At 50.9% G+C, this 26773-nt stretch overlaps 1 protein-coding gene across 2 annotated transcripts in view; it reads left to right on the top strand.

Annotated features, from left to right (window-relative positions):
* Nucleotides 1-26773, top strand: part of LOC142245449 (uncharacterized) — a 106291-nt gene that overhangs the window by 34505 nt on the left and 45013 nt on the right. For both annotated transcript variants that reach the window (XM_075318165.1, XM_075318164.1), the window contains exon 2: nucleotides 14722-14830. In XM_075318165.1, coding sequence (XP_075174280.1) covers nucleotides 14770-14830 — 61 coding nt within the window. In that variant the 5' untranslated portion in view covers nucleotides 14722-14769. The remainder of the gene's footprint in view (nucleotides 1-14721; nucleotides 14831-26773) is intronic.

The raw sequence follows: 26773 nt of genomic DNA, 5'->3' as shown, positions 1-26773 counted from the left end.
TGTGTGTGTGTGTGTGTCAGCTGAGGGCTGCACAGGGTGTGTGTGTGTGTGTGTGTGTCTGTTAGCTGAGGCTGCACAGGGTGTGTGTGTGTGTGTGTCTGTTAGCTGAGGCTGCACAGGGTGTGTGTGTGTGTGTGTGTCAGCTGAGGCTGCACAGGGTGTGTGTGTGTGTGTGTCAGCTGAGGCTGCACAGGGTGTGTGTGTGTGTGTGTCAGCTGAGGCTGCACAGGGGTGTGTGTGTGTGTGTGATCTGTTAGCTGAGGCTGCACAGGGTTGTGTGTCTGTTAGCTGAGGCTGCACAGGTGTGTGTGTGTGTGTCTGATAGCTGAGGCTGCACAGGGTGTGTGTGTGTGTGTGTCTGATAGCTGAGGCTGCACAGGGTTTGTGTGTGTGTGTCTGTTAGCTGAGGCTGCACAGGGTGTGTGTGTGTGTGTCTGTTAGCTGAGGCTGCACAGGGTTTGTGTGTGTGTGTGTGTTGTGTGTGGTGTGTGTGTGTCAGCTGAGGCTGCACAGGGATTTGTGTGTGTGTCTGTTAGCTGAGGCTGCACAGGGTTGTGTGTGTGTGTGTGTGTTAGCTGAGGCTGCACAGGGTTTGTGTGTGTGTCTGTGTGTGTTAGCTGAGGCTGCACAGGGTTTGTGTGTGTGTTAGCTGAGGCTGCACAGGGTGTGTGTGTGTGTGTTAGCTGAGGCTGCACAGGGTTTGTGTGTGTGTTAGCTGAGGCTGCACAGGGTGTGTGTGTGTGTTAGCTGAGGCTGCACAGGGTTTGTGTGTGTGTTAGCTGAGGCTGCACAGGGTGTGTGTGTGTGTTAGCTGAGGCTGCACAGGGTTGTGTGTGTGTTGTTAGCTGAGGCTGCACAGGGGGTGTGTGTCTGTTAGCTGAGGCTGCACAGGGGGTGTGTGTTTGTGTCTGTTAGCTGAGGCTGCACAGGGTTTGTGTGTGTGTTAGCTGAGGCTGCACAGGGTGTGTGTGTGTGTGTGTGTGTTAGCTGAGGCTGCACAGGGTGTGTGTGTGTCTGTTAGCTGAGGCTGCACAGGGTGTGTGTGTGTCTGTTAGCTGAGGCTGCACAGGGTGTGTGTGTGTCTGTTAGCTGAGGCTGCACAGGGTGTGTGTGTGTCTGTTAGCTGAGGCTGCACAGGGTGTGTGTGTGTCTGTTAGCTGAGGCTGCACAGGGTGTGTGTGTGTCTGTTAGCTGAGGCTGCACAGGGTGTGTGTGTGTCTGTTAGCTGAGGCTGCACAGGGTGTGTGTGTGTCTGTTAGCTGAGGCTGCACAGGGTGTGTGTGTGTCTGTTAGCTGAGGCTGCACAGGGTGTGTGTGTGTCTGTTAGCTGAGGCTGCACAGGGTGTGTGTGTGTCTGTTAGCTGAGGCTGCACAGGGTGTGTGTGTGTCTGTTAGCTGAGGCTGCACAGGGTGTGTGTGTGTCTGTTAGCTGAGGCTGCACAGGGTGTGTGTGTGTCTGTTAGCTGAGGCTGCACAGGGTGTGTGTGTGTCTGTTAGCTGAGGCTGCACAGGGTGTGTGTGTGTCTGTTAGCTGAGGCTGCACAGGGTGTGTGTGTGTCTGTTAGCTGAGGCTGCACAGGGTGTGTGTGTGTCTGTTAGCTGAGGCTGCACAGGGTGTGTGTGTGTCTGTTAGCTGAGGCTGCACAGGGGTGTGTGTTGTGTCTGTTAGCTGAGGCTGCACAGGGTGTGTGTGTGTCTGTTAGCTGAGGCTGCACAGGGTGTGTGTGTGTCTGTTAGCTGAGGCTGCACAGGGTGTGTGTGTGTCTGTTAGCTGAGGCTGCACAGGGTGTGTGTGTGTCTGTTAGCTGAGGCTGCACAGGGGTGTGTGTGTGTCTGTTAGCTGAGGCTGCACAGGGTGTGTGTGTGTCTGTTAGCTGAGGCTGCACAGGGTGTGTGTGTGTCTGTTAGCTGAGGCTGCACAGGTGTGTGTGTGTCTGTTAGCTGAGGCTGCACAGGGTGTGTGTGTGTCTGTTAGCTGAGGCTGCACAGGGTGTGTGTGTGTGTCTGTTAGCTGAGGCTGCACAGGGTGTGTGTGTGTCTGTTAGCTGAGGCTGCACAGGGTGTGTGTGTGTCTGTTAGCTGAGGCTGCACAGGGTGTGTGTGTGTCTGTTAGCTGAGGCTGCACAGGGTGTGTGTGTGTGTCTGTTAGCTGAGGCTGCACAGGGTGTGTGTGTGTCTGTTAGCTGAGGCTGCACAGGGTGTGTGTGTGTGTCTGTTAGCTGAGGCTGCACAGGGTGTGTGTGTGTGTCTGTTAGCTGAGGCTGCACAGGGTGTGTGTGTGTGTGTGTCTGTTAGCTGAGGCTGCACAGGGTGTGTGTGTTGTGTGTCTGTTAGCTGAGGCTGCACAGGGTGTGTGTGTGTGTGTCTGTTAGCTGAGGCTGCACAGGGTGTGTGTTGTGTGTGTGTGTCTGTTAGCTGAGGCTGCACAGGGTGTGTGTGTGTGTGTCTGTTAGCTGAGGCTGCACAGGGTGTGTGTGTGTGTGTGTCTGTTAGCTGAGGCTGCACAGGGTGTGTGTGTGTGTGTGTCTGTTAGCTGAGGCTGCACAGGGTGTGTGTGTGTGTGTCTGTTAGCTGAGGCTGCACAGGGTGTGTGTGTGTGTGTCTGTTAGCTGAGGCTGCACAGGGTGTGTGTGTGTGTGTCTGTTAGCTGAGGCTGCACAGGGTGTGTGTGTGTGTGTCTGTTAGCTGAGGCTGCACAGGGTGTGTGTGTGTGTGTCTGTTAGCTGAGGCTGCACAGGGTGTGTGTGTGTGTGTCTGTTAGCTGAGGCTGCACAGGGTGTGTGTGTGTGTGTCTGTTAGCTGAGGCTGCACAGGGTGTGTGTGTGTGTGTCTGTTAGCTGAGGCTGCACAGGGTGTGTGTGTGTGTGTCTGTTAGCTGAGGCTGCACAGGGTGTGTGTGTGTGTGTGTCTGTTAGCTGAGGCTGCACAGGGTGTGTGTGTGTGTGTGTCTGTTAGCTGAGGCTGCACAGGGTGTGTGTGTGTGTGTGTGTCTGTTAGCTGAGGCTGCACAGGGTGTGTGTGTGTGTGTGTCTGTTAGCTGAGGCTGCACAGGGTGTGTGTGTGTGTGTGTTAGCTGAGGCTGCACAGGGTGTGTGTGTGTGTCTGTTAGCTGAGGCTGCACAGGGTGTGTGTATGTCTGTTAGCTGAGGCTGCACAGGGTGTGTGTGTGTGTGTGTGTGTGTGTGTGTGTGTGTGTGTGATTACTACAAGAAGACATGCATGGGGCACATTAATACAAGAAAGGGACCTGCATGAAGCACATTACTATAGGAAGGGGACCTGCATATGGGGCACATTACCACAAGAAGGGGACCTGCATGGGGGCACATTGCTACAAGGGGGCAAGGATGCGCACATTTTTACAGAATGGGGAATAGGATGGGGCACATTACTACAAGATGTTGGCCAAAATTACTATGCAGTGCTTATTGTAAATATAAATAAAACTGTATTACTTACAAAAAAAAGTGTGCGTTATATATATATATATATATATATATATATATATATATATATAGTACCACTACCAATGTCACTTTGTCCTGAAAAGAATGCAGCCCCTCAAATTATTTTTTTTCTGTGTGCGGCCCATACACCCAGCTGAGTTTGAGACCCCTGCCCTAAGGTTATCAAAAAGGTGCTGGAGGACTACTATTGAAAGTTGTACGGGACAGGAAATAATCACACACCTAATGAGGAAGAATGGTTAAGACAAGCCCAAATGCCTAGCTTGACAGAGGAAGACAGGGGAGCCTTAAATGAAGACATAACAGTGGAGGAGGTGACAAGAGCAATCAGGAAGCTCAACGTCAATAAGGCACCAGGACCCGACGGTTTTAATAGCGAATTTTATAAGGTATTGAAGGAGCAGATCTCACCGGATCTAACTGCAGTTTTTAACGCAATCCTGGGAGGAGCAGAAATTCCTAGAAATGCCAACATAGCGTATATCAATTTACTCCCTAAGGCAGGGGTGGGGAACCTCCGGCCCGCGGGCCGCATGCGGCCCGCCATGACCTTTTATGTGGCCCCCGGGCACATTCCCGGGGGAGGCAGTGCTGGTGCTGTCCACCGCGGTTTGCTGCCGCCGGCCCTTTAAATCCACACATTGCTGTTTGTGCTGCAATGTGTTCTCCCGTCGGCCAGTGCCAATTGTGGGCGGGTCCACAGCAGCCTCACAACTTCTAGCCTTGTGTGCACGCCCCCTGCCCTCCGGAGATCAGTGCCTGCCTTCTCCTTCTGATGCAGTGTGTCCGGCTCCTGCACTCCGGTGATGTGAGTGCAATGCTGCTGTGAGTCCAGCGCCGACCCTCTGCTGCTATGTGCCCTGCCCAATGCTTTGTGCCTCCCCACACCAGTTCTGTAAACCCTCTCCCCCAGAGTTGCATGAAACTCTCAGCGCAGTGTGGCCCCCAATGTCCTGTGTGCACCCCTCCCCCAGTCCTGTGTGCAGCCCCCCCCATGTCCTGTGTGCAGCCCATCACCCAGTAGTCCTGTTTGCACCCCCCCAATCCTGTGTGCACCCCTCCCCCAGTCCTGTGTGCACCCCCACACAATCCTATGTGCAGCCCATCACCCAGTCCTGTGTGCAACCCCCCCAGTCCTGTGTGCACCCCCCCGTCCTGTGTGCACCCCCCCAGTCCTGTGTGCACCCCCCCCAGTCCTGTGTGCACCCCCCCAGTCCTGTGTGCACCCCCCCAGTCCTGTGTGCACCCCCCCAGTCCTGTGTGCACCCCCCCAGTCCTGTGTGCACCCCCCCAGTCCTGTGTGCACCCCCCCAGTCCTGTGTGCACCCCCCCAGTCCTGTGTGCACCCCCCCTGTCCTGTGTGCACCCCCCCTGTCCTGTGTGCACCCCCCCTGTCCTGTGTGCACCCCCCCTGTCCTGTGTGCACCCCCCCTGTCCTGTGTGCACCCCCCTGTCCTGTGTGCACTCCCCCGGTCCTGTGTGCACCCCCCCCGGTCCTGTGTGCACCCCCCCCGGTCCTGTGTGCACCCCCCCGGTCCTGTGTGCACCCCCCCCAGTCCTGTGTGCACCCCCCCCAGTCCTGTGTGCACCCCCCCCAGTCCTGTGTGCACCCCCCCCAGTCCTGTGTGCACCCCCCCCAGTCCTGTGTGCACCCCCCCCAGTCCTGTGTGCACCCCCCCAGTCCTGTGTGCACCCCCCCCAGTCCTGTGTGCACCCCCCCAGTCCTGTGTGCACCCCCCCAGTCCTGTGTGCACCCCCCCAGTCCTGTGTGCACCCCCCCAGTCCTGTGTGCACCCCCCCCAGTCCTGTGTGCACCCCCCCCAGTCCCTGTGTGCACCCCCCCAGTCCTGTGTGCACCCCCCCAGTCCTGTGTGCACCCCCCCAGTCCTGTGCGCACCCCCCCAGTCCTGTGCGCACCCCCCCCAGTCCTGTGTGCACCCCCCCCCCAGTCCTGTGTGCACCCCCCCCAGTCCTGTGTGCACCCCCCCCAGTCCTGTGTGCACCCCCCCCAGTCCTGTGTGCACCCCCCCCCAGTCCCTGTGTGCACCCCCCCCAGTCCTGTGTGCACCCCCCCCCAGTCCTGTGTGCACCCCCCCCAGTCCTGTGTGCACCCCCCCCAGTCCTGTGTGCACCCCCCCGTCCTGTGTGCACCCCCCCGTCCTGTGTGCACCCCCCCGTCCTGTGTGCACCCCCCCCAGTCGTGTGTGCACCCCCCCAGTCGTGTGTGCACCCCCCCAGTCGTGTGTGCACCCCCCCCAGTCGTGTGTGCACCCCCCCAGTCGTGTGTGCAGCCCCCCAGTCGTGTGTGCAGCCCCCCCCAGTCGTGTGTGCAGCCCCCCCCAGTCGTGTGTGCAGCCCCCCCCAGTCGTGTGTGCATCCCCCCCCAGTCGTGTGTGCATCCCCCCCCAGTCGTGTGTGCATCCCCCCCCCAGTCGTGTGTGTGCAGCCCCCCCTCCCAGTCGTGTGTGTGCAGCCCCCCCCAGTCGTGTGTGCATCCCCCCCCCCAGTCGTGTGTGCATCCCCCCCCAGTCGTGTGTGCATCCCCCCCAGTCGTGTGTGCATCCCCCCCCCAGTCGTGTGTGCATCCCCCCCCCAGTCGTGTGTGCATCCCCCCCCCCAGTCGTGTGTGCATCCCCCCCCCCAGTCGTGTGTGTGCAGCCCCCCCCCCCCAGTCGTGTGTGCAGCCCCCCCCCCCCAGTCGTGTGTGCAGCCCCCCCCCCAGTCGTGTGTGCAGCCCCCCCCAGTCGTGTGTGCAGCCCCCCCCAGTCGTGTGTGCAGCCCCCCCAGTGATGTCTGTGCCTCCCCCCCCCCAGTGATGTATGTGCCTCCCCCCCAGTGATGTATGTGGCCTCCCCCCCAGTGATGTCTGTGCCTCCCCCCCAGTGATGTCTGTGCCTCCCCCCCAGTGATGTCTGTGCCTCCCCCCCAGTGATGTCTGTGCCTCCCCCCCAGTGATGTCTGTGCCTCCCCCCCAGTGATGTCTGCGCCTCCCCCCCCAGTGATGTCTGCGCCTCCCCCCCAGTGATGTCTGCGCCTCCCCCCCAGTGATGTCTGCGCCTCCCCCCGTGATGTCTGCGCCTCCCCCCCGTGATGTCTGCGCCTCCCCCACAGTGATGTCTGCGCCTCCCCCACAGTGATGTCTGCGCCTCCCCCACAGTGATGTCTGCGCCTCCCCCACAGTGATGTCTGCGCCTCCCCCACAGTGATGTCTGTGCCCCCAGCCCCACAGTGATGTCTGTGCCCCCAGCCCCACAGTGATGTCTGTGCCCCCAGCCCCACAGTGATGTCTGTGCCCCCAGCCCCACAGTGATGTCTGTGCCCCCAGCCCCACAGTGATGTCTGTGCCCCCAGCCCCACAGTGATGTCTGTGCCCCCAGCCCCACAGTGATGTCTGTGCCCCCAGCCCCACAGTGATGTCTGTGCCCCCAGCCCCGCGTGATGTCTGTGCCCCCAGCCCCACAGTGATGTCTGTGCCCCCAGCCCCGCGTGATGTCTGTGCCCCCAGCCCCGCGTGATGTCTGTGCCCCCAGCCCCGCGTGATGTGTCTGTGCCCCCAGCCCCGCGTGTGGTGTCTGTGCCCCCAGCCCCATGCCCCCAGTTAATTAATTGCTTCACCCAATATAGCAGGGTCATTTAAACATTGATAATTTTGTGCGGCCCCTGAAGGTTGGTAGAAATTTCCAAATGGCCCCCGACAGAAAAAAGGTTCCCCACCCATGCCCTAAGGGAACCAAAGATCTGGATGACCCCTCCAGTTACAGACCCATATCTCTCATCAATCAAGATCTGAAACTAATGTCTAAAATCATGGCTGACAGACTGGCCATTATTTTACCCAGGATAATATCAGACCAACAGGTAGGGTTTATCAAAGGGAGAAATGCAGTAACTAACATTAGAAAGACGATCCTAGTGGTAGACGCGGTTAGATTGGGGCGCACGGAGGGAGGGGCAAGACCTGCTCTAGTCACACTCGATGCTGAGAAAGCATTCGACAATGTCAATTGGAGATGGCTGGACAAGGTGATGGAGGCCACAGGGATTGAAGGCAGAATGAGACTCTACATCAGGGGCTTATACGCCAATTCGGGAGCTAGGGTCCATACCCCAGGCTTTCTGTCGGATGTGTTCCTCCTGATGAGGGGGACGAGACAGGGTTGCCCGTTATCACCCCTGTTATTTAATTTGGCAATCGAGCCACTATCAAGAGTACTACAAGGACAAAACAGTTTCAAAGGGATTAGGATAAGAGGAACAGAAATAAAAACAGCACTTTTTGCTGATGAAGTGATATTATATATGGGGGATCCTAACGCGGATTTGCCACAGACTCTTGCCATGATTGAAAAATTTGGTTCACTTTCAGGCTTTAAGTTAAACAAAAAAAAGTGTAAGGGGATCTCAAGGGATAACAGGTAGAAGCTTGAGAGATGGTTGTCTATGTGGGATACCTATAGCACTGACATCGATCAAGTACTTGGGAGTGCATATAGGAAGATCGGTGGAAGCAATTTATAAATTGAACTATGACCCGCTGATTAAAAAAATCATAACCCAACTAAGGGGGTGGAGGGGTCTGCCCTTACCACTTCTGGCAAGATGAGCTTTCCTAGGTTGTTGTATCCCTTCCAGACGATTCCGCTATTGTTGAAACTAAAAGAAGTCAACAGACTCAACTCAGCGTATGCAGATTTTATATGGAGGGGGAAGAAACCTAGAATAAAGCTACGTACGCTGATGAAGTCAGTGGAGGAGGGAGGACTCAGTTTCCCAGATGTTAGGGGTTACAACCTCGTGTGCATTATGAGACATGTGATTGATTGGCTAAGAGGAACAAGTAGACACTCAGATTATGGTTTGGAAAATAAATACGCAGCACCATGGGATCTGACGTCTATTCTCCACTCCTCATTGTCTGGGGTTGAAGGCCATATAAAAAATTCAATGATATTTCGGGATACCATGTTGACCTGGAAACTGGTAAGAAGGAAGTTGGGACTTGCGTGGAAGGTGTCTAAATATTTAAATCCCTGGGCAGCCCCAAGCTTCCCCCAGGGGCGAGATAACAAGCTATTTATTAGTTGGAAAGAGAAGGGTATCCAGAGAATGAAGGATGTTATGAATGTGGAAGAGAGAAAGTGGATGACAGGTCGAGAAGTACTCGACAAATACGACCTCAATAACTTTCATATCATTCAGTACGAGCAATTAAAGCATGGAGTGATTGGGGATCTTGGAGAGGTTGGAAGAGAATTGAACAAAAGCCTGATTGATGAGCTCCTGGAATGTGATGCAACAAATGTAAATGTCTCCCAAATTTATCGAACATTTAGGGGAGTGCTCATATCTCGGGAGGATAGTCGCACCCTAACAGCGTGGGGAAAACAACTGAAAGGACAAGAAGTGACAGGAAGCATATTGAAAGGATGGGTTCAAATGCGAAAGCACGTCATCAACGAGGGATGGAGAGACACTCAGTTCAGGATATTACATAGGGCCATTGTGGCCCATAACATTCCGGGAAGAGAGGCGCGGTGTCCCAAATGTCAAAAGGAGAAAACAGACATGTTACATGGGTTATGGGAATGTAAGGTAATTCAAAAGTTCTGGAATCAAGTCAGAATTTTGGCCCAATCAACATGGGGAATATTTTGTAAATTAGAGGTAATGGTGTGGATTTTCCATGTCTTTGAAGGAGGAGTTAGAGGGGGGCCAAATATCCAGGACAAAAGGACATTTGCAATCATTCATGACCTAGCCATGATAGCTAAACGGTGCATCTTAAGACATTGGATACGTAGGGAGGCTCCATCTACAAAGGAGGTTATCGACGACTTACACAACCTTCTGAGATTGGAGAAACTAGAGGCGGAAAGGGATAAGGACAAGAACATAGACAATTTTTTTGGGAGGTGGACAAAGTTTATAGAAATCCATTTCACGCGGGGAGAAATAAATACTTTGGTGACACCTTTCATGCAAACCGAGTGGTACCTTCTGAATGAAATCCAGGATAGTTTGGGGATATTGAGGTTCACCTAGTGGAGACCCAGGAGGGAGGGGGAGATGAGACGTTAAGGAAGACTTAAGATACGACATTGGCACTCAAAATACTAAAGAATGACAAAGGGTTTTAAGGTTTTGTGTTACAAGTGTTTTAGGTAGAATCTTTTGCTCTAATTTGCTATGCATCATTTTCAACTGAAGAACTTTAGGGACTCCCAAGCTGGAATATTACTCTTTTCTATGTCATAACTTGTCAGTTGAATGAACCCATTTTGTAATCATAATTATTTTGTAACGGTTTTATAAAATTGAAAATCAATAAAAAAGGTTTGGAAAAAAAAAAAATAGGGAGTTCAGTGTTCTACAAGCTGCGGAAGACACTACATCCCTAACACGGGGAATTCCCATTGTGTAGACAGAGATAAGACTGGGGTGGAACTCGTGTAGCCAACAGGGGAACTGAGGGTTACCCACCAGAGGTGTCAGAGGTCCTGGATTTTTGGTCAAGCCGTATCTTCTATTGATGGTGCGCCATGTGCCAGTTAGGGAGAGGAGGAATGGAGTCAGTTCTATGTTCGATAAGTGATCACCTGAGGACAGCCAAAAAATTCCCAATGCACTAGCTGGAGCCAAGGTATGTTCCATTTCTACCCACAATTTATTCTCTTTATTGTGTAATAGATCTAGAATACAGTTTCCAACTGCCGCCGCATGGTAGGCTTTAAAGTCAGGTAGTCCCGTCCCTCCCTCCCACCGAGGAGCGTATTACTAAAGAATTTTTCAGGCGAGATTTGGTACCGTGCCAGGTAAAATGCCGTATAATCCTTCTTAGTTTATGGAAGAAAGGCTCTCCCAAATTGTACGGGATGGTCTGAAATAAATATAAAACTCTGGGTAAAATATCCATTTTTATAGTGTTAATTCTACCGAACCAAGAGATTGGGAGGTTATGCCAATTTGTGAGATCCCTCTGAATGGAGTGCAAGAGGTCTGTGAAGTTTAGGTCATATATGGTTTAGGGGTCTGCTGGTATTTTAATCCCTAGATATTTAATGAAGCTACTACTCCATTTAAATGGGAAGGAAGGTTTAAGTGATCTTTCTTCTACAGTAGGGAGTGACACATTTAATATCTCCGTTTTCTGGAGGTTGACCTTAAAATTAGACAATCTACCAAATTTCTCAAACTCCACCAGGACAGCCGGTAAGCTTATCCTTGGTTGAGTAACATAGAGCAATAAATCGTCTGCAAACACAGCCATCTTATGGGAACGGGGGCCCACTTGTATTCCACTGATTGAAGGATTCCTAATAGCGTTTGCTAAAAACTCCATCACTATGATGTATAAGTATGGGGACAATGGGCACCCCTGTCTGGTGCTGTTTCTAATCTCTGCAGACTGTTGTATTACATTTTTGTTTGGGTGGGAGGATCGGTGGCAAAATATATCTCGTGGATTCTTCCCTGACCTTTCCTGACCTTACCAACGCCTATGACAAGCCCCCATGGTAAATGTAAGTGGTATAAACGGTACTGGATCTCGGCTCCGACATCTCATATTGGTCTGTAAATATTTAATGTCATGTGTGCATCATGTTCAATTTATACAATAAAAAAGAGGACAGGAGTCATGGGAAATGTCATTGCATTGTAATAGGATTCCTGTGACTGTTTGTTATTTTCTTATTGTGTCTGGGAATTGCATTTCCTTGAAGTTCCACATCACAATCCAGAGGTGCAGGGAGAACATCAACAGGAAAAGCCATAAAATGTAATTATCCTGATCCCTCCCCTGGAGGCGACTTTACTGGATGGGGGATGAGCAACAAAGGACAGGTGTTAAGAATGTGTGTAAGACTTTCCAATTAAATGGAAGACTTGTTTCTGTCCCCCCCTTTCACCCTTCACAAGAGTAGTGTGAGAAAACATATGAACACATGGAGGGTGGTTGTAACCCAAAATGAAAACCAGTAGAAAAATCTAGGACTGGTTGTAGGCCGTAGGGACTGGAGTTGGATGCGAGACGAGTATGCAGTCCAATGTGGCAGATCCGATAGCATCACTACTTCCTGTTGCTGGGAGGACGTGGAACTGCATGGGGACTAGACTGACTCTCACAGATTGCTCTGTTGTGCTAGGCCGGGCAGTGGCAGGAGGACAGGGAGCATCCACAATAATAACAGCTGAGGGGAACTTAGAGGAAATGCGGCTGTTGGTGTTTGATACTAATGAAGCATACTATGAGATGTGCCCACTACTTCTCGTGTAAAGTTGCCATCCAGAAACTGTGTAGTAAAGAATTGTTGTGTAAGGCTCAGCACACACTGCGAGTAATACTGATTGAATGTGATAAAAATCGCATTCCACTTGGACCAATAATACTCTCTGGGCCCGCTTCCATTAGCAATTGTTTTCTCAGCCCTAATCGGACTGAGAAAACAGTTGCAGCATGCTGCAGGTGCAATGCGATCCTATTTCACTCGCACCCATACAAGTCTATGGGGTGAGAGAAACATCGCACTGCACTCACTTTACACCGGTGTAACGCAAGTGCAGTTCGATTCTCGCATCAGCCAGCAACGGAAGAGATAGGGCGATAAATCCCTCCCTTTCCTCCGCAGCGCCAACCCCCCCTTCCACAGCTGTGGTCTGATTGGACTACAGCCACATGACACTCAGCTCCTGCTGTGCTGCGAGCGTGAGCAGAGTGTCATGCAAGGACTTGTAGTAATCCCCATGTGGCCTCCGCCTAATAAGAACTATCAGTCTCCGTTTCCTCCATGATCCGGTCTTGGACTGCTCAAGACAGTGGCAAGAAGCGACCTCCTGAGATGAATGAACAGGATCGCACCTCTCCACACACCCAGCCAGAACCACAACAGTTTTCCTGTGAAGTGGGGCCAGGTTGCTTATCGGAGGAAAGCCCTCGCCCGCAACTACCACCTCCTGGTCCAACTTTAAATCATCACGGGAGGAGCTGTGGCACAGACAGCACTGGGAGATCATAGACATCTCAAGAGGAGCATACAGCACTAGGGGGTGGCACAGAGCACTGGGGAGAAAGCATGTCCAGGATGGTGGAACGGGAGCACATCGGGTGCTAACTCTGCCCACAAAGTAAGTTCTCAGCATGAGGAACTAATTGTTTGCCCACGCAGAGTTCATTAATGAACTCTGCGTGCGCATCCTCGCAGTGCACATGGTGATTTAAAGGGACGGCATCCAGCAGGTTGCTTCTGCCGGCCTGAGCGCTTTGGTCCCCGGCAATCTGCCCGGGGGCCACAGAAAAGGTCACCACCCGTGGTTTAGACCATAGTTAGCTCCATGTAAAAATAAAAAAGAACAGATGATCTGTCTAATATCAGATTAATAGCACAAGTGAATGCCATTAAAAAAATGCTTCGAACACCATTAAACAAAATACCATGTACCCCAAAACTACAACAGTTCCAAACAAAACAATTCACATTCGATAAAAAAAAATATTAGGGCATCTGAAATGTCAAGAATAGTGCTAGTCGAACTCACAAACAACTGGGACCGGCATGTCCCTGCTAAATTAAAAAAAACTGATCCGCTCCGGAATCCAGTACTCAAATAAGTCTATGGGGACCAGAATCTGGAGATTAAAAAACGTTGGTGGAAGGGATAGGGGGTAGGAACGCGCGCTGTATACTCGGTCACGCTTCCCCTTCCGGAGCCAACAATTTACTCTCATTGAATATTCACTGCTTTGCCTGCCCACCGGCACGTGTAATTGGTTGCAGTTAGACATGCCCCCACCCTAAGTGGCAGCATGTGAGCTGACTGCAACCAATCACAAGCGCCAGGACTGCCGGTGGGCTGGGAAAGCAGTGCAAGTATCTGCGGGTCAATATGGTGGTATATAATTAAAACAATCAGCACAGGGTCCCCCATATTCTGATGCCATCTGTGTATCAAAATAACATGTGCGAGGGACTCACATCACATCACCTGAAATGGCCTGCCGCTCTCCGAACATGAGCGTGCAGCTCCATAGAAATACAACGGCCGACGCGCTCCTATCAAGAGAGTGTTCAGCAGTGCCGTGTGATCCGAGACTCGCGCGAGTCCCTTGCAAGTGTGAATGGCCTAAGTGAAACCGCATGTGGCTTTTTTTTTTTTTTTTTTTAATTTAAATAAATAGTTTAAAAATAAACAACGAAGTGCGGTCCCCCCCAATTGATACCCAGCCAAGATAAAGCCAGCTGGGGACTGGTATTCTCAACCCGCAGCTGCCCGATATTACATCCATTAGATGTGAAGATTCTAGTGCTTTATAAGCTCTTCCCATTGCCTTGGTGCGATGGCAATCTGAGTAATAGCAGGGGTTAATAACAGCGCGGAGGTTAGTGATGGCACTGATGTCTGAGATACCTGCATCACTAACCTGTGAATGAAAGTAAATAAGTACAAACACAGAGAAAAATCCTTTATTTGGAATAAAATACAAAAATACACCCTCCTTCACCACTTTATTAACCCAAAACACCCCTCCAGGTCCAGCGTAATCCACATGAGGTCCCACGCTATTTCCAGCTCTGCTACATCTCACAGCTAGTGGCCATAGAGCACAACCACCGACTGTAAGTGCAGACAATGACTGAGCCGTGATGAGCAATGACTGCAGGCAGACGCTGTCACAGGCTGGGGCGCGTCTGACTGTAGCCAATCACAGACGACAGGTCGGCAGGTGGGCGGGGAAAGCACGAAAAGCTGTGTGCATGCGATGAGTCTATTGCGCAGTTCAGGAAGTGAATGCGCGACCCGGAAGGAGTTTGCTGCCATGACACCAAGTCTCCGTAAGTCTGAAACGCTCGCTTAATTCTTGTTTTCTTTATTTTTCCTTTAAGTTCCCCAGTGCTGAATCCGGTTCGTACACGCGGAATCCTGGGCCTGGGTCTGGCACCCTGGCATTTTTGAAACTACGCGGATCCAGACTTTTACTGTCTGGATCCGCTCAGCCTTAGTCCAGACAAAATAATGAAAGACATCACTTTGTCGTAATTTGGTAAACTTACCGTACCCTGCTCCAGAGACGCCTGCTTCTACCACTAGGTGCCGCTGTACTGACGCTGAGGGCAGCACTGGTGATATAGGAGGTGGTGAAGTTGACAGCGATTGGTGGCTCAGTGCCCACACAAGATTCTAGTAAAAGCGTCCATCTAGAACATTCCACAAGAGTTTTCCTTCTGTCTGTGACTTCTACATTTATTTTTTTTCACAGTTTTGAAATCCAGGCAAATATCCGAGGAAGATTCATCTTGAAGCCATAATGGAGAAAGGAGAAAGCGATGTGTGGGGAGATGAGCGGTGCAAAGAGGAGGATCCTACAGGTAATCGCCCCGGCGAGGAGTAGTGACTAGTGATGGGCGGACCCGCAGATACCCGGGATCGGCAGATGCAACCAGGTCTATAGGGAACGGAATCAGGCGCTTTTAAAATAGTGTAGAACGTAAAGGAATAGTTGACCCCTAAAGTATAACGCCAAAATTGTTAATTAAGGGAAAACCCAAAAGTTACCACAGAACCACAATATAAATGCAAAAGGGAAAAAATATTTTATTGAAATAATTTACAAAGGAAGGTGAAGCCATAAAACAAGGAAGAGTGGCTAAGATGGAAAATGCCACACAAGGGGAACAGAGTAAAATACACTCCAACCAACCTCCCTAGTGACACCCAGTAAAGGGTTAATTACATATAGTAAAGCAAATTACAGCAGCATATACATAACCAGAAAAATTGAAAACTAGTCAGCGATTCACAGGTTAAACTGTTTGATTGCACACACTATAGACATTCCACAGAACTATCCACTCATTAAGTCTGTACAGCAGCAATTAAGCTGGTTAGTAACTGCTGTGATGCTGTGTACCTCATAAGCAGACACTAATGGTCATGTCACATACAACGACAGCGACGCCGACGTCGCTGCTAAATCACCATTTTCTGTGACGTAGCAGCGACGTCTCGTCGCTGTCATTGTGTGTGACATCCAGCAACAACCTGGCCCCTGCTGTGAGGTCGCCGGTTGTTGCTGAATCTCCTGGACCATATTTTGCTCATTGCTCTCCCGCTGTGAGGCACACATCACTGTGTGTGACAGCGAGAGAGCGACAAACTGAATGTGCAGGGAGCTGGCTTCTGCGGACGCTGGTAACCAAGGTAAAAATCGGGTAACCAAGAAGCCCTCTTCCTTGGTTACCCGATATTTACCTTCGTTACCAGCGTCTGCCGCTCTCAGGCTGCCAGTGCTGGCTCCCTGCACACATAGCCGGAGTACACATCAGGTAAATAAGCAAAGCGGTTTGCTTATTAACCCGATGTGTACTCTGGCTAGGAGTGCAGGGAGCCAGCGCTAAGCAGTGTGCGCTGGTATCCAAGGTAAATATCTGGTAACCAGCGAAGCATTTTGCTTGGTTACCCGATATTCACCTTAGTTACCAAGCGCAGCATCGCTTCCATGCGTCGCTGCTGGCTGGGGGCTGGTCACTGGTTGCTGGTGAGATCTGCCTGTTTGACAGCTCACCAGCAACCATGTAACGATGCAGCAGCGATCCTGATAAGGTCAGGTCATCGTGATCGTTGCTGCGTCGCTACATGTGACCCTAGCTTAACACAAACAGACCCCCCATTAAACAACACCATTTCAGTGCCAGGCAGCATGTAAAAATAAGGCGATTGTGTACATATGTGTGTGTGTGTATGTGTGTGTGTATGTGTGTGTGTATGTATGTATGTGTGTATGTATGTGTGTATGTATGTGTATATATATATATATATATATATATATATATATACACACTGTGTGCAGAATTATTAGGCAAGTTGTATTTTAGAGGATTATTTTTATTATTGATCAACAGCTATGTTCTCAATCAACCCAAAAGACTCATAAATATCAAAGCTTAATATTTTTGAAGTTGGAATGGAGTTTTTTTTAGATTTGGCTATCTTAGGAAGATATCTGTTCATGCAGGTAACTATTAGAGTGCAGTGTTATTAGGCAACTTAATAAAAACCAAATATATTCCCATCTCACTTGTTTATTTTCACCACGTAAACCAATATAACTGCACAAAATTTAGAAACAAACATTTCTGCCATGCAAAAACAAAACCCCAAAAACTAATGTCCAATATATTCACCTTTCTTTATGATGATACTCAGCAGCCGACCATCCATAGATTCTGTCATTGCTTGATCTGTTTACGATCAACATTGCGTGCAGCAGCCACCACAGCCTCCCACACACTGTTCCGAGAGGTGTACTGTTTTCCCTCCCTGTAGACCTCACATTTTTATGAGGGACCACAGGTTCTCTATGGGGTTCAGATCAGGTGAACAACGGGACCATGTCATTATTTTTTCATCTTTTAGACGTTTACTGACCAGCCACACTGTGGAGTAGTTGGATGCATGTGATGGAGCATTGTCCTGCATGAAAATCATGTTTTTCTTGAACAATACCGACTTCTTCCTGTACCACTGGTTGAAGAAGTTGTCTTCCAGAAACTGGCAGTAGGTCTGGGAGTTGAGCTTCACTCCATCCTCAACCCAAAAAAGATCCCACAAGTTCATCTTTGATGATACCAGCCCATACCAGTACCCCACCTCCACCTTGCTGGCGTCTTGAGTCGGAGTGGAGCTCTCTGCCCTTTACTGATCCAGCCTCTGGCCCATCCATCTGCCCATCAAGAGTCACTCTCATTTCATCAGTCCATAACACTTTTGAAATATCAGTCTTAAGATATTTCTTAGCCCAGTCTTGACGTTTTAGCTTATGTTTCTTGTTCAGAGGTGGTGGTGTTTCAGCCTTCCTTACCTTGGCCATGTCCCTGAGTATGGCACACCTTGTGCTTTTTGATACTCCAGTAACGTTGCAGCTCTGAAATATGGCCAAACTGGTGGCAAATGGCATCTTGGCAGCTTCACACTTGATTTTCCTCAATTCATGGGCAGTTATTTTGTGCCTTTTTTGCCCAACACGCTTCTTGTGACCCTGTTGGCTATTTGCCATGAATCGCTTGATTGTTCGGTGATCACGCTTCAAAAGTTTGGCAATTTCAAGACTGCTGCATCCCTCTGCAAGACATCTCACAATTTTGGACTTTTCAGAGCCCGGCACATCTTTCTTCTGACCCATTTTGCCAAAGGAAACAAAGTTGTCTAATAATTAAGCACACCTTATATAGGGTGTTGATGTCATTACACCGCACCCATCCTCTTTACATCTCTTTACAGAGATGCACATCACCTGATTTACTTAATTGGTAGTTTGCTCTCAAGCCTATACAGCTTGGAGTAGGACAACATGTATAAAAAGTATCATGTGATCAAAATACTCATTTGCCTAATAATTCTGCACACTGTGTGTGTGTGTGTGTGTGTGTGTGTGTGTGTGTGTGTGTGTGTGTGTGTGTAATATATATTATATATGTATGTATATAATTACTGTATATATGCAGACCATTGAAACCCACATTACCTTAAGTCATGCTGTTAGCACACAAAGACCTGGGGCACAGGGAGGCCGGACACACGTCGACATACGTTTCACCTGAATGGCTTCGTCAGGAGGTGTGGCTATACGTGGAGGGAAGGGTTTAAATACCCCTTTTCACAAAGTCCCAAATAGAACAAATCAGCGCGCTGAGCGCCATGTTGTTCTGCTCCCCCACATAACACGGCGGTGGCCCGCCGAGGATGATGGGAAGGAGGACAGACGTTATCCCCCCTATCACCACAGCAACGCCACAACAACCACAGTGCGCGATAGTCCGGGACAGCGCATGCGCGTGGCTCGTATGTGTCCATGGGAATGTATAGAGGAAAGAGTAGAGTCAATACGCCCAGCCTCACGTCGTCCTTCCCCCCCTGCATGATGCGGCAGCAGCCCACCAAGTAAAAAGGGGGAGGCGGACTACGTCATTCCCCTCCATCTCCACGGTGATGCCACAACAACCAAAGCTCGCTGAAGGCTGGGACATCGCACGTGCACAGTATATCTGTGTCCGGGAGCAAGACAAACTCATTCAGTAAATGGAATCATTACTGATAACCAAAAAAGTGGTATAGATAGCAGATACCGCCTGCCTGATAAATGTCAGGATATTTGATGACTGCAAGGATATGATATTACATAAATAAAAAGTATATGCAAATATAAACCTGCACATTTGTTTAGTGACACAAAATGTCAGTACATACATCAGTCCAGCACTCCAAAGAGTATTCGGAGTAAAAAAAAAAAAAAATATACAATTTAATCATACATATCAAAAAATAACAAATTAGAGCACATGCCACCAAAATCATTGCCAACAGAGGATGGCGCTTGTCAGAAGTTGATGGACGACTCTGCAATACTCAATAGGTGTAAATGACCAATCTGAGAAAAACTATGGACACAATCCAAAAGGGATGTTAAGGTTAAAATGATAATGATGAGACTCAAGCGGTCCCTCGGAATCTGACTGCTGTTCCAAATTATATTGTCATGTGTGCACGCGAGAAAGAACGATAGCAGACACTATATCGGTTATGCACCTTCTCCATGACGGGCGCTGACCAACTGGTCTTTATTGTTTGAAACTTTCTATAGCTCTCGGAGAAGTGAAGAGTGTAGACAAAATACAGTCCAATCAAGTATCGCAGGCTGGACTCAGGACATATAGGAATTAGCATAGTCTCTGTTGGATTGGTCAGTCAGGACTTTAGGAATTCCTTTGTTCAACATTTTCTTTGGGAGTTGTCTAGGATGCAGCAGCCATCTTTAAAATTACATATGCTGGTATATACTGTGTGAGATAAATCCTGGGATATGAAGAGGAATTATGATTTCCAGTCATAATCGCTCTCATCACTCCGTGGTAGCACCCCCCCTCCCTTCTCCTTCTCAGATGTCCAACATCTGAAAAGGTGTCACATCCCATTCACACAGCAGAGGCAATCTCCTGTGATATGGAGATTAGATGAGTTGTGAACAAAGGACACAGGACGACCCCCTGCTGTGACCCTGTAACAGGAGTTCCTATCTCATCACCAGGCTTTTGAAGCCCCCAGACAGAAGGACTCCGGTAAAATATGGTTAATATCTCGTGAGCCATATTTCCTATAAATATGGCAAGCATAAAAATGATTTCCCTGCAAGCGGACGGTGCTAGCCCATATTTAATAGGGAAATGGGACCTTGGGAAGTACCCCAGGCGTGATATCGGCCAGTGGGGAACCAGCAGACCAGCGATGTGTGGTATCATTTTGCAGCTAAATTCGTAACTGTCAAAATGAGAGCATCGGCGTCCGCCTACGACGTTCCCAGGCAAAGTTATGATTAATAATCCCTTGGGAGTATCATTCTGACTCAAAGCAGGGGGAGTGGCAGTGTTTCCCTGTGAGGTCACAAAGGTAGGAGGGGACAGGGATTTGACCAGGTTGATATCCCCAGTTCGGACATTTTGGCTTGTTCTTTGCTTCGGGGGTCTGGTCGGGAAAGACCTGTGAGGGAGTTCTGGAAACCTGGTCTAACAGCGCCCCCCTGTGGCCAGACGCACAAGGTAACTGCTTGAATTGTATGCCTGCTTGTAATCCATATCTTGCTTGTAACTGTACTCTGACATAACTGTATATTCTGTAGATCCCCTATTGTATATATTGTAGTTTCTAGTGTTCCTCAGGCTGATTAAATTATATAATTAATCTTGGGCTGTTCTGTTATCTCGATCGTGAATCCCACGTCTGCGTGTTCGGCTTAATAGTTACCGTAAATCGGTTGGTGGCAGCGAGTTTGTGCCAAGGATCATTGTGGGGCAGCCGGTGAGATTAAAGGAGGTTTTTATATATTCCGTCCGCTGAGGACGGGGGAATATATACCTTACTCTCACCGGGAACCCTTCAGTCATCGGCACAGGAGAATAGCAGCCTCCTTGCTTATTGTCGGGCAATTCCATAATTGGCCTTACTATAAGAGGGGCGCTAGAGAGCGCGTCACGTGCTCTGTTTGTCGGTCGGGAGGTAGAAAGGAGGGGTGTGACGCCCGCTTGTTACCCCCCGATCGTGACATATTGGTGGCAAGCTGTGGGATCGAGATAATAGTGTGTGTGAGTGTGAGACCCGTACTCCCAGACACTAAAGACTGCCAGAAAAACAGGAGAACAAATGTGGTTTGAATGCAAAAAAGGTATACACCAAATTTTATTACAACATGAAAAATTCAATGAAGCACAAGGGTAAACATATACTGTATTTTTCGGACTATAAGACGCACCGGACTATAAGACGCACCCTGGTTTTAGAGGAGGAAAATGGGAAAATAAAACTTTAAGCAAAAAATGTGGTCATGACACACTGTTATGGGGCGAGGATCTGCTGCTGACACTGTTATGGGGGTAATGTCCCCAAATTATCTACTAAGGTACCCCATCCTGGTAATGATCCTCCTGCCTTGTATATGATCCTGCTATAAACCCCCATCCTGCTCCTATACCAGCATCCTGCTCATATTCCCCCATCCTGCTCATTTACTCCCATCCTGTTCATATACCCCATCCTGTTCATATACCCCGATCCTATTGATATACCCCCATCCTATTGGTATACCCCCCATCAATCCTGCTCATATTCCCCCATCCATCCTGTTCATATACTCCCATCCTGTTCATATACCCCCATCCTGTTCATATACCCCCATCCTGCCTGTTCATATACCCCCATCCTGCCTGCTCATATACCCCCATCCTGTTCATATACCCCCCATCCTGTTCATATACCCCCCATCCTGTTCACATACCCCCCATCCTGTTCACATACCCCCATCCTGCCTGCTCATATACTCCCATCCTGCTATATGCCCCCATCGTGCTCATATACCATCCTGGTATATGGCCTGTATCCTATAGCACAGAGAAAAAAATAAACATTTATACTCACCTTTTCCTCACTCCCTCCAGCACCGATCATCTTCCTCTCTGCGCCACTGACCTGTGTGTGTGGAGCCGTTCCCCTGCTGCATCGCGATGTCTTCCTGTCTGTGCCGATCAGTTGACCAGCTCAGCACAGATCAGCTGACCGGCACAGACAGGAAGACATCACGTGCAGCAGGGGTGCGGCTCCGCACACGGGGACGGGTGAGTGTACTGATTCACTGCACCCCGCGCTGGTAATGACGCGTGGGGGGCAGTGAATACAGCCGCACATGATCACTCCAGGCTGTAATTGCCAGGGGTGATCATGTGGACCGGCTCTTTACGATGCGCGCGTCCCCGCTCGTCCTTCCGTCCACCTGTCAGCGCCGTCTTCTGCACTGAGAGATGGGCGGGAGGATGGGCTTGCATATGTAATGAGCGGGCCCACGTGGTCAGGGCAGGCGCTGCTGCTGCCTGCTCGTGCCCCCGATGACCCGCAGCACCCTCATTCCCAGCCGCAGCCCTATAGTCAGACCATAAGACGCACCCCCAACTTTCCCCCAACATTTGGGGGAAAAAAAGTGCGTCTTATGGTCCGAAAAATACGGTATGTGCAAAAGACAGAGTTCACATTGGCACTAGAAGAAGTACTCACATGGAAAAAGTATCATTAAATAACACCTAATTTGGATTACATTGTAAACCATGTGATAACAGAGAACAATAGCTGGTAAAAAGGTTGCTGGTAAAAAGCAGTCAGTAAACAGTCAGCAGCACACAAAAAGCCATCAGCCTGTAGCAATCACATGGAAAAAGTTTCATGAAATAGTACCTCATTTGGATAACATTGTAAACCATGTGATAGCAGAGAGCAATAGCTGGTAAGAAGCTGCTGGTAGGGAGCAGGCAGTAAACAGTCAGCAGCACACAAAAAGCCATCAGCCTGTAGGAACTACATACCAGAGGCTGCTGAAAAAGGTAATCACCAGCCAGAAATAATAAAGTGCCAATAGTGCAAGACAAGACCAGGAGGTCCCCCCTGAAAGAAGGTAACGCGCGTTTCACGTGTTGGTAACTACCGCTTCATCAGACCAAAGTCTGCAACAATGGCTGATAACACCAGGAGCAAAGCTAAAGGAATGGCCGATGCTCTGGCCAGAGGCGAGGAGGTAGAGGACGGTGCTGTGGACAACAATGAGGAGGTTGACCACGAGTCCTCCAGGAGCCTGACGCCAGAGAACCATTCTGCAGAGGACATCGCACACCCTGGCACTTCTGGACAAGATGAGGAGCAGCTCACCCAAATGTCCTCAGGGAGCCAGATGCCAGCCCTCCGCTCTGCAATGGACAGTGAATCACCAGGCTCTGCAGCGTGCCGCAGATCACCACTCGCCAATCCACTGAGCCTGGCAGGCTCGGTTGCCCTTCTACAAATGGCTATGGCCCGACTCCAGGCTGGAGACCGGGAGGGCTACAAGGAACTAATGGCGGAGCGGGAGGCAGAGCGTGAAGAGCGACAGCAACAGGCAGAGCGTGACCACCAGCTGCAGCTAGCTCAACTCCAGCCCTCATCAGCCACCCGTGACCTTCGAGACACCAAACTTCCAAAGGTCCGTGTTGAGGACTTCCCAGTGCTGGAGAATGATGGAGACTTGGACTCTTTCCTGACTGCTTTTGAACGGACTTGCCTGCAGCACCATCTGGACAAGGATCAGTGGGCCAAATACCTGACCCCCTGTTTAAGGGGTAAGGCCCTGGATATCCTTGGGGACTTGCTTGCTGAGGCAGATCAGGGCTGTGACACCATTAAGCGAGCCCTGAACCAACAGTACAACCTCACTCCGGAGTCCTACCGCAAGAAGTTCCGAAGCCTGCAGAAGGGACCAAAGGACTCCTGGACTGACCACCGGCGGGCACTTGCCCGAGCTGCCGACCACTGGACCCAAGGCCTGCAGCTTACCACCAGACCGGAGATCCTAGACTTGTTCATCACGGAGCAACTCTTGTGGAACTGCCTTGAGGATCTCCGCCAGTTCATCCAAGCCCAGAAGCCAAAGGGGTCCACTGCTACGGCCGCCCTCGCAGATGACTACACCAACAATCGGGCCCCGGAGGCCAAGAGAGCGGCAGCCAGCAGCACCTGGAGAGGGGGTAAGATGACTTCTGCGACTGCCCCTAGACTGCAGGGGGTGTCCCCCTCGACTCCCCTCTCCAGGCCCGTGGCAGAACCAAGACGGTGCCACCAGTGCAACCAACCCGGACACTTCAAGGCGATGTGCCCTCAGCGCCCCAAGGCCCCGGCCCGTCCCGAAAACTGCCCACGGTGTGCTGTGTGGGTGGTGGTAGGTCCCCGGACAGCTCCAACCTGTCACCGTCGGCCGGTCTAGGACCATGGGACTGCGGGACTGCGCCTCGGAGGTGACTCTGGTGTGGCCGGAGATGGTGTCCCCCCAAGACTTGGTCACGGAAAAACCCTTGCTGTCTCCGGAATTGGAGGCACTGACCCAGCGCTGCCCATCGCCAAGATTTATTTGGACTGGGGAGTAGGACGAGGGGTGAGGGAGGTGGGGGGTAACTGATAGGATCCCTGCCAAAGTGTTGCTTGGGACAGATTTGGGGCGGATAACCTCCCAGTTTGAGGCCCCCGAATCCCCAAGGGCTGATCTTTCAGCCAGTACTGACATACCCCCTGGCGATGTGGATCTGTTATCTGTAATTGATGTAAGGGAGGAGGGAGTGAGCTCTGGGTCTACTGCTTACACTGACACCACAGACACACACACAGCTGCAGCTGTGACAGGGGAGGGGGTTGGAGAATGGTGTGACAATGCCTCTACAAGTGATCAGCCAGTGAGCTGGGATCTGTTGCCCTCTGCGGGGATAAGCAGAGAGCAGGGTGCTGCAGGGGGAGAACCAGTGTGTGGGGTGGGGGCTACCACAGCAAATGTGGGGTCCCCAGAGATTTCACAGCGGGGTTCTGTTGCTGCAGGGGGGGGACAGGCAGGTGAGGTTGGGGCTGGTCCAGGAGCAGAAGTGCTCCCAGGTAAGATCTCGGTGCAGGGTTCCCCCACAACCGGGGTGTCAGGAAGCCAGGTAGGTCTGCCTGAACAGGCGACTTTGTCAGGGACGGAGGAGGAGCAGGCACGACTCACGGTGACAGTGGCTGTGGCTGCTGTCACCCGCAGTGGGAGTGCTGGTAGCCCAGGGGCCTCCTGGAGGTCCGATAGCTCTTCCCCTTCTGACCACGTGGCAGCCGAGTCAGGTGGAGGCCAGGACACAGGTCCCGGGGTACTGACCGAAGATGTGACAGTCTCGTCGATTCTGGCCACATCTAGTCAGGGGTTTCAGGCAGCGTTAGAAGCTGACGATAGCCTGAAAGCTCTTAAGGAGCAGGCGGCACAGCCTCCCTCGGACCCGGAGCGAGTGGTTTGGGACCAAGGACGGCTGTACCGGGTCACGGTCCAGCAGGGTTCACCGGAGGCGTGGCCCTGGGACCGACAGTTGGTGGTACCCTATCCGTTCCGGATGGAGTTGTTGCGGATCGCACATGAGATTCCGATGGCCGGACACCTAAGGATCGCTAAGACCAAGGTCAGGTTACACCAGCATTTCTACTGACCAAAATGGGAGCCGATGTGGCTGCCTACTGCCGTTCGTGTGACACCTGTCAAGAGAGTGGGGAAGGCGGGGCCACACCCCAAAGCCCCACTGGTATCTTTGCCCATCATCGATGAGTGTCACAAACCACCGGGGGGGTCACTCAGAAATCCCCCGCGCTGGCTACCAGTACGTCACAATCGGGGGGTAACAAGTGGGGGTCACCCCTCCTTTATACCTCCCGACCGACAGACAGAGCACGTGACGCGCTCTCTAGCGCCCCTCTTATAGTCAGGCCAATTATGGAATTGCCCGACAATAAGCAAGGAGGCCGCTATACTACTTATGCCGATTATTGAAGGGTCCCCAGTGAGAGTAGGGTATATATTCCCCCGACCTCCGCGGGCGGAATATATAAAATCTCCCCGAATCTCACTGGCCTCCCCACAATAATCCTTGGCACAAACTCGCTGCCACCAACCGCTTCACGGTAACTATTAGCCGAACACACAGACGTGGGATTCAAGATCGAGATAACAGAACAGCCCAAGATTAATTATATAATTTAATCAGCCTAAAGCACACTAGAAACTACAATATATACAATAGGGAATCTACAGAATATACATATGTCAGAGTACAGTTACAGATAAAGCATGGTTTACAAACAGGTATGCAATTCAATCAGTTACCTTGTGCGTCTGGCCACAGGGGGGCGCTGTAGACCAGGTTTCCAGGAACTCCCACAGATGTTTCCTGCACGTGACCCCCAGCGAAAGAACACTGGAAAATGGCCGAAGTAGGGTTATCAACCTGGGCAAATCCAGGTCCCCTCCTACCTTCGTGACCTCAGAGGGAGCACTGCTCCACCCCTGGCTGGAGTTATGGACAAAATCCACAACATGGAATATGGCCATAACTTGGCCTGGGAGCGTCGTAGGCGGACGCCAATGCTCTCATTGTGACAGTTATGAATTTAGCTACAGAATCAGAGGTTTCATGACTTGTCTACTAGTTCCACATTGGCTGATATCACGCCTGGGGTATTTCCCAAGCTCCCGCTCCCATAAAAAAGGTGTGCCAGCATCGTCCGCATGCGAAAACACCATTTTTATGGTTGCCGTATTTATCGGAAATATGGCTTGCGAGATATGAACCATTTTTTACTGGAGTCGTTCTGTCTGGCTAGTTCCAGAGCCTTATAATGAGATACAACTCTTGTTACAGGGTGACGGCAGGGAGTCATCCTGTGTCCTTTGTTCCCACATCACCTAATTTCCATATCACAGGAGATGGCCATGGGATGGGTTGCTAAACAAGTTGTGTGAAGGAAAGGGGGGGTGACACCAGGAGAGGGCTTCCTGACATAACTTGAATATCATGATTTATCGTCATATCTCCGGATTTACCTCACACCTCCCCCCTTTTGAGGGCGCTAGGGGGCAGCACACTCCGGTGTTCCCCCGTCCGCGACCTCTCCTTGTCGGGACAGCCCGTCTGCGTTACCGTGGTCACGGCCCCTTTTGTGGCGAATGGTGAAGTTGTATTGCTGGAGCGCAAGGCTCCATCGCAACAGTCGCCCATTCGTCCCAGAGACGGTGTGCAACCAGCTGAGGGGGTTGTGGTCCGTCTCCACGATGAAGTGGCGCCCGTATAGATAGGGTTGCAGACGCTGCAGGGCCCACACTATGGCCAGGCACTCCTTCTCCATTGTGGAATAGGCCACTTCCCTCGGTAACAGCTTCCTGCTCAGGTACAAGACTGGGTGCTCTTGGC

This window comes from Anomaloglossus baeobatrachus, chromosome 7, assembly GCF_048569485.1.
Source record: "Anomaloglossus baeobatrachus isolate aAnoBae1 chromosome 7, aAnoBae1.hap1, whole genome shotgun sequence".
Classification (NCBI taxonomy): Eukaryota; Metazoa; Chordata; class Amphibia; order Anura; family Aromobatidae; genus Anomaloglossus; species Anomaloglossus baeobatrachus.
This window is presented reverse-complemented; position numbering and strand designations above follow the sequence as displayed.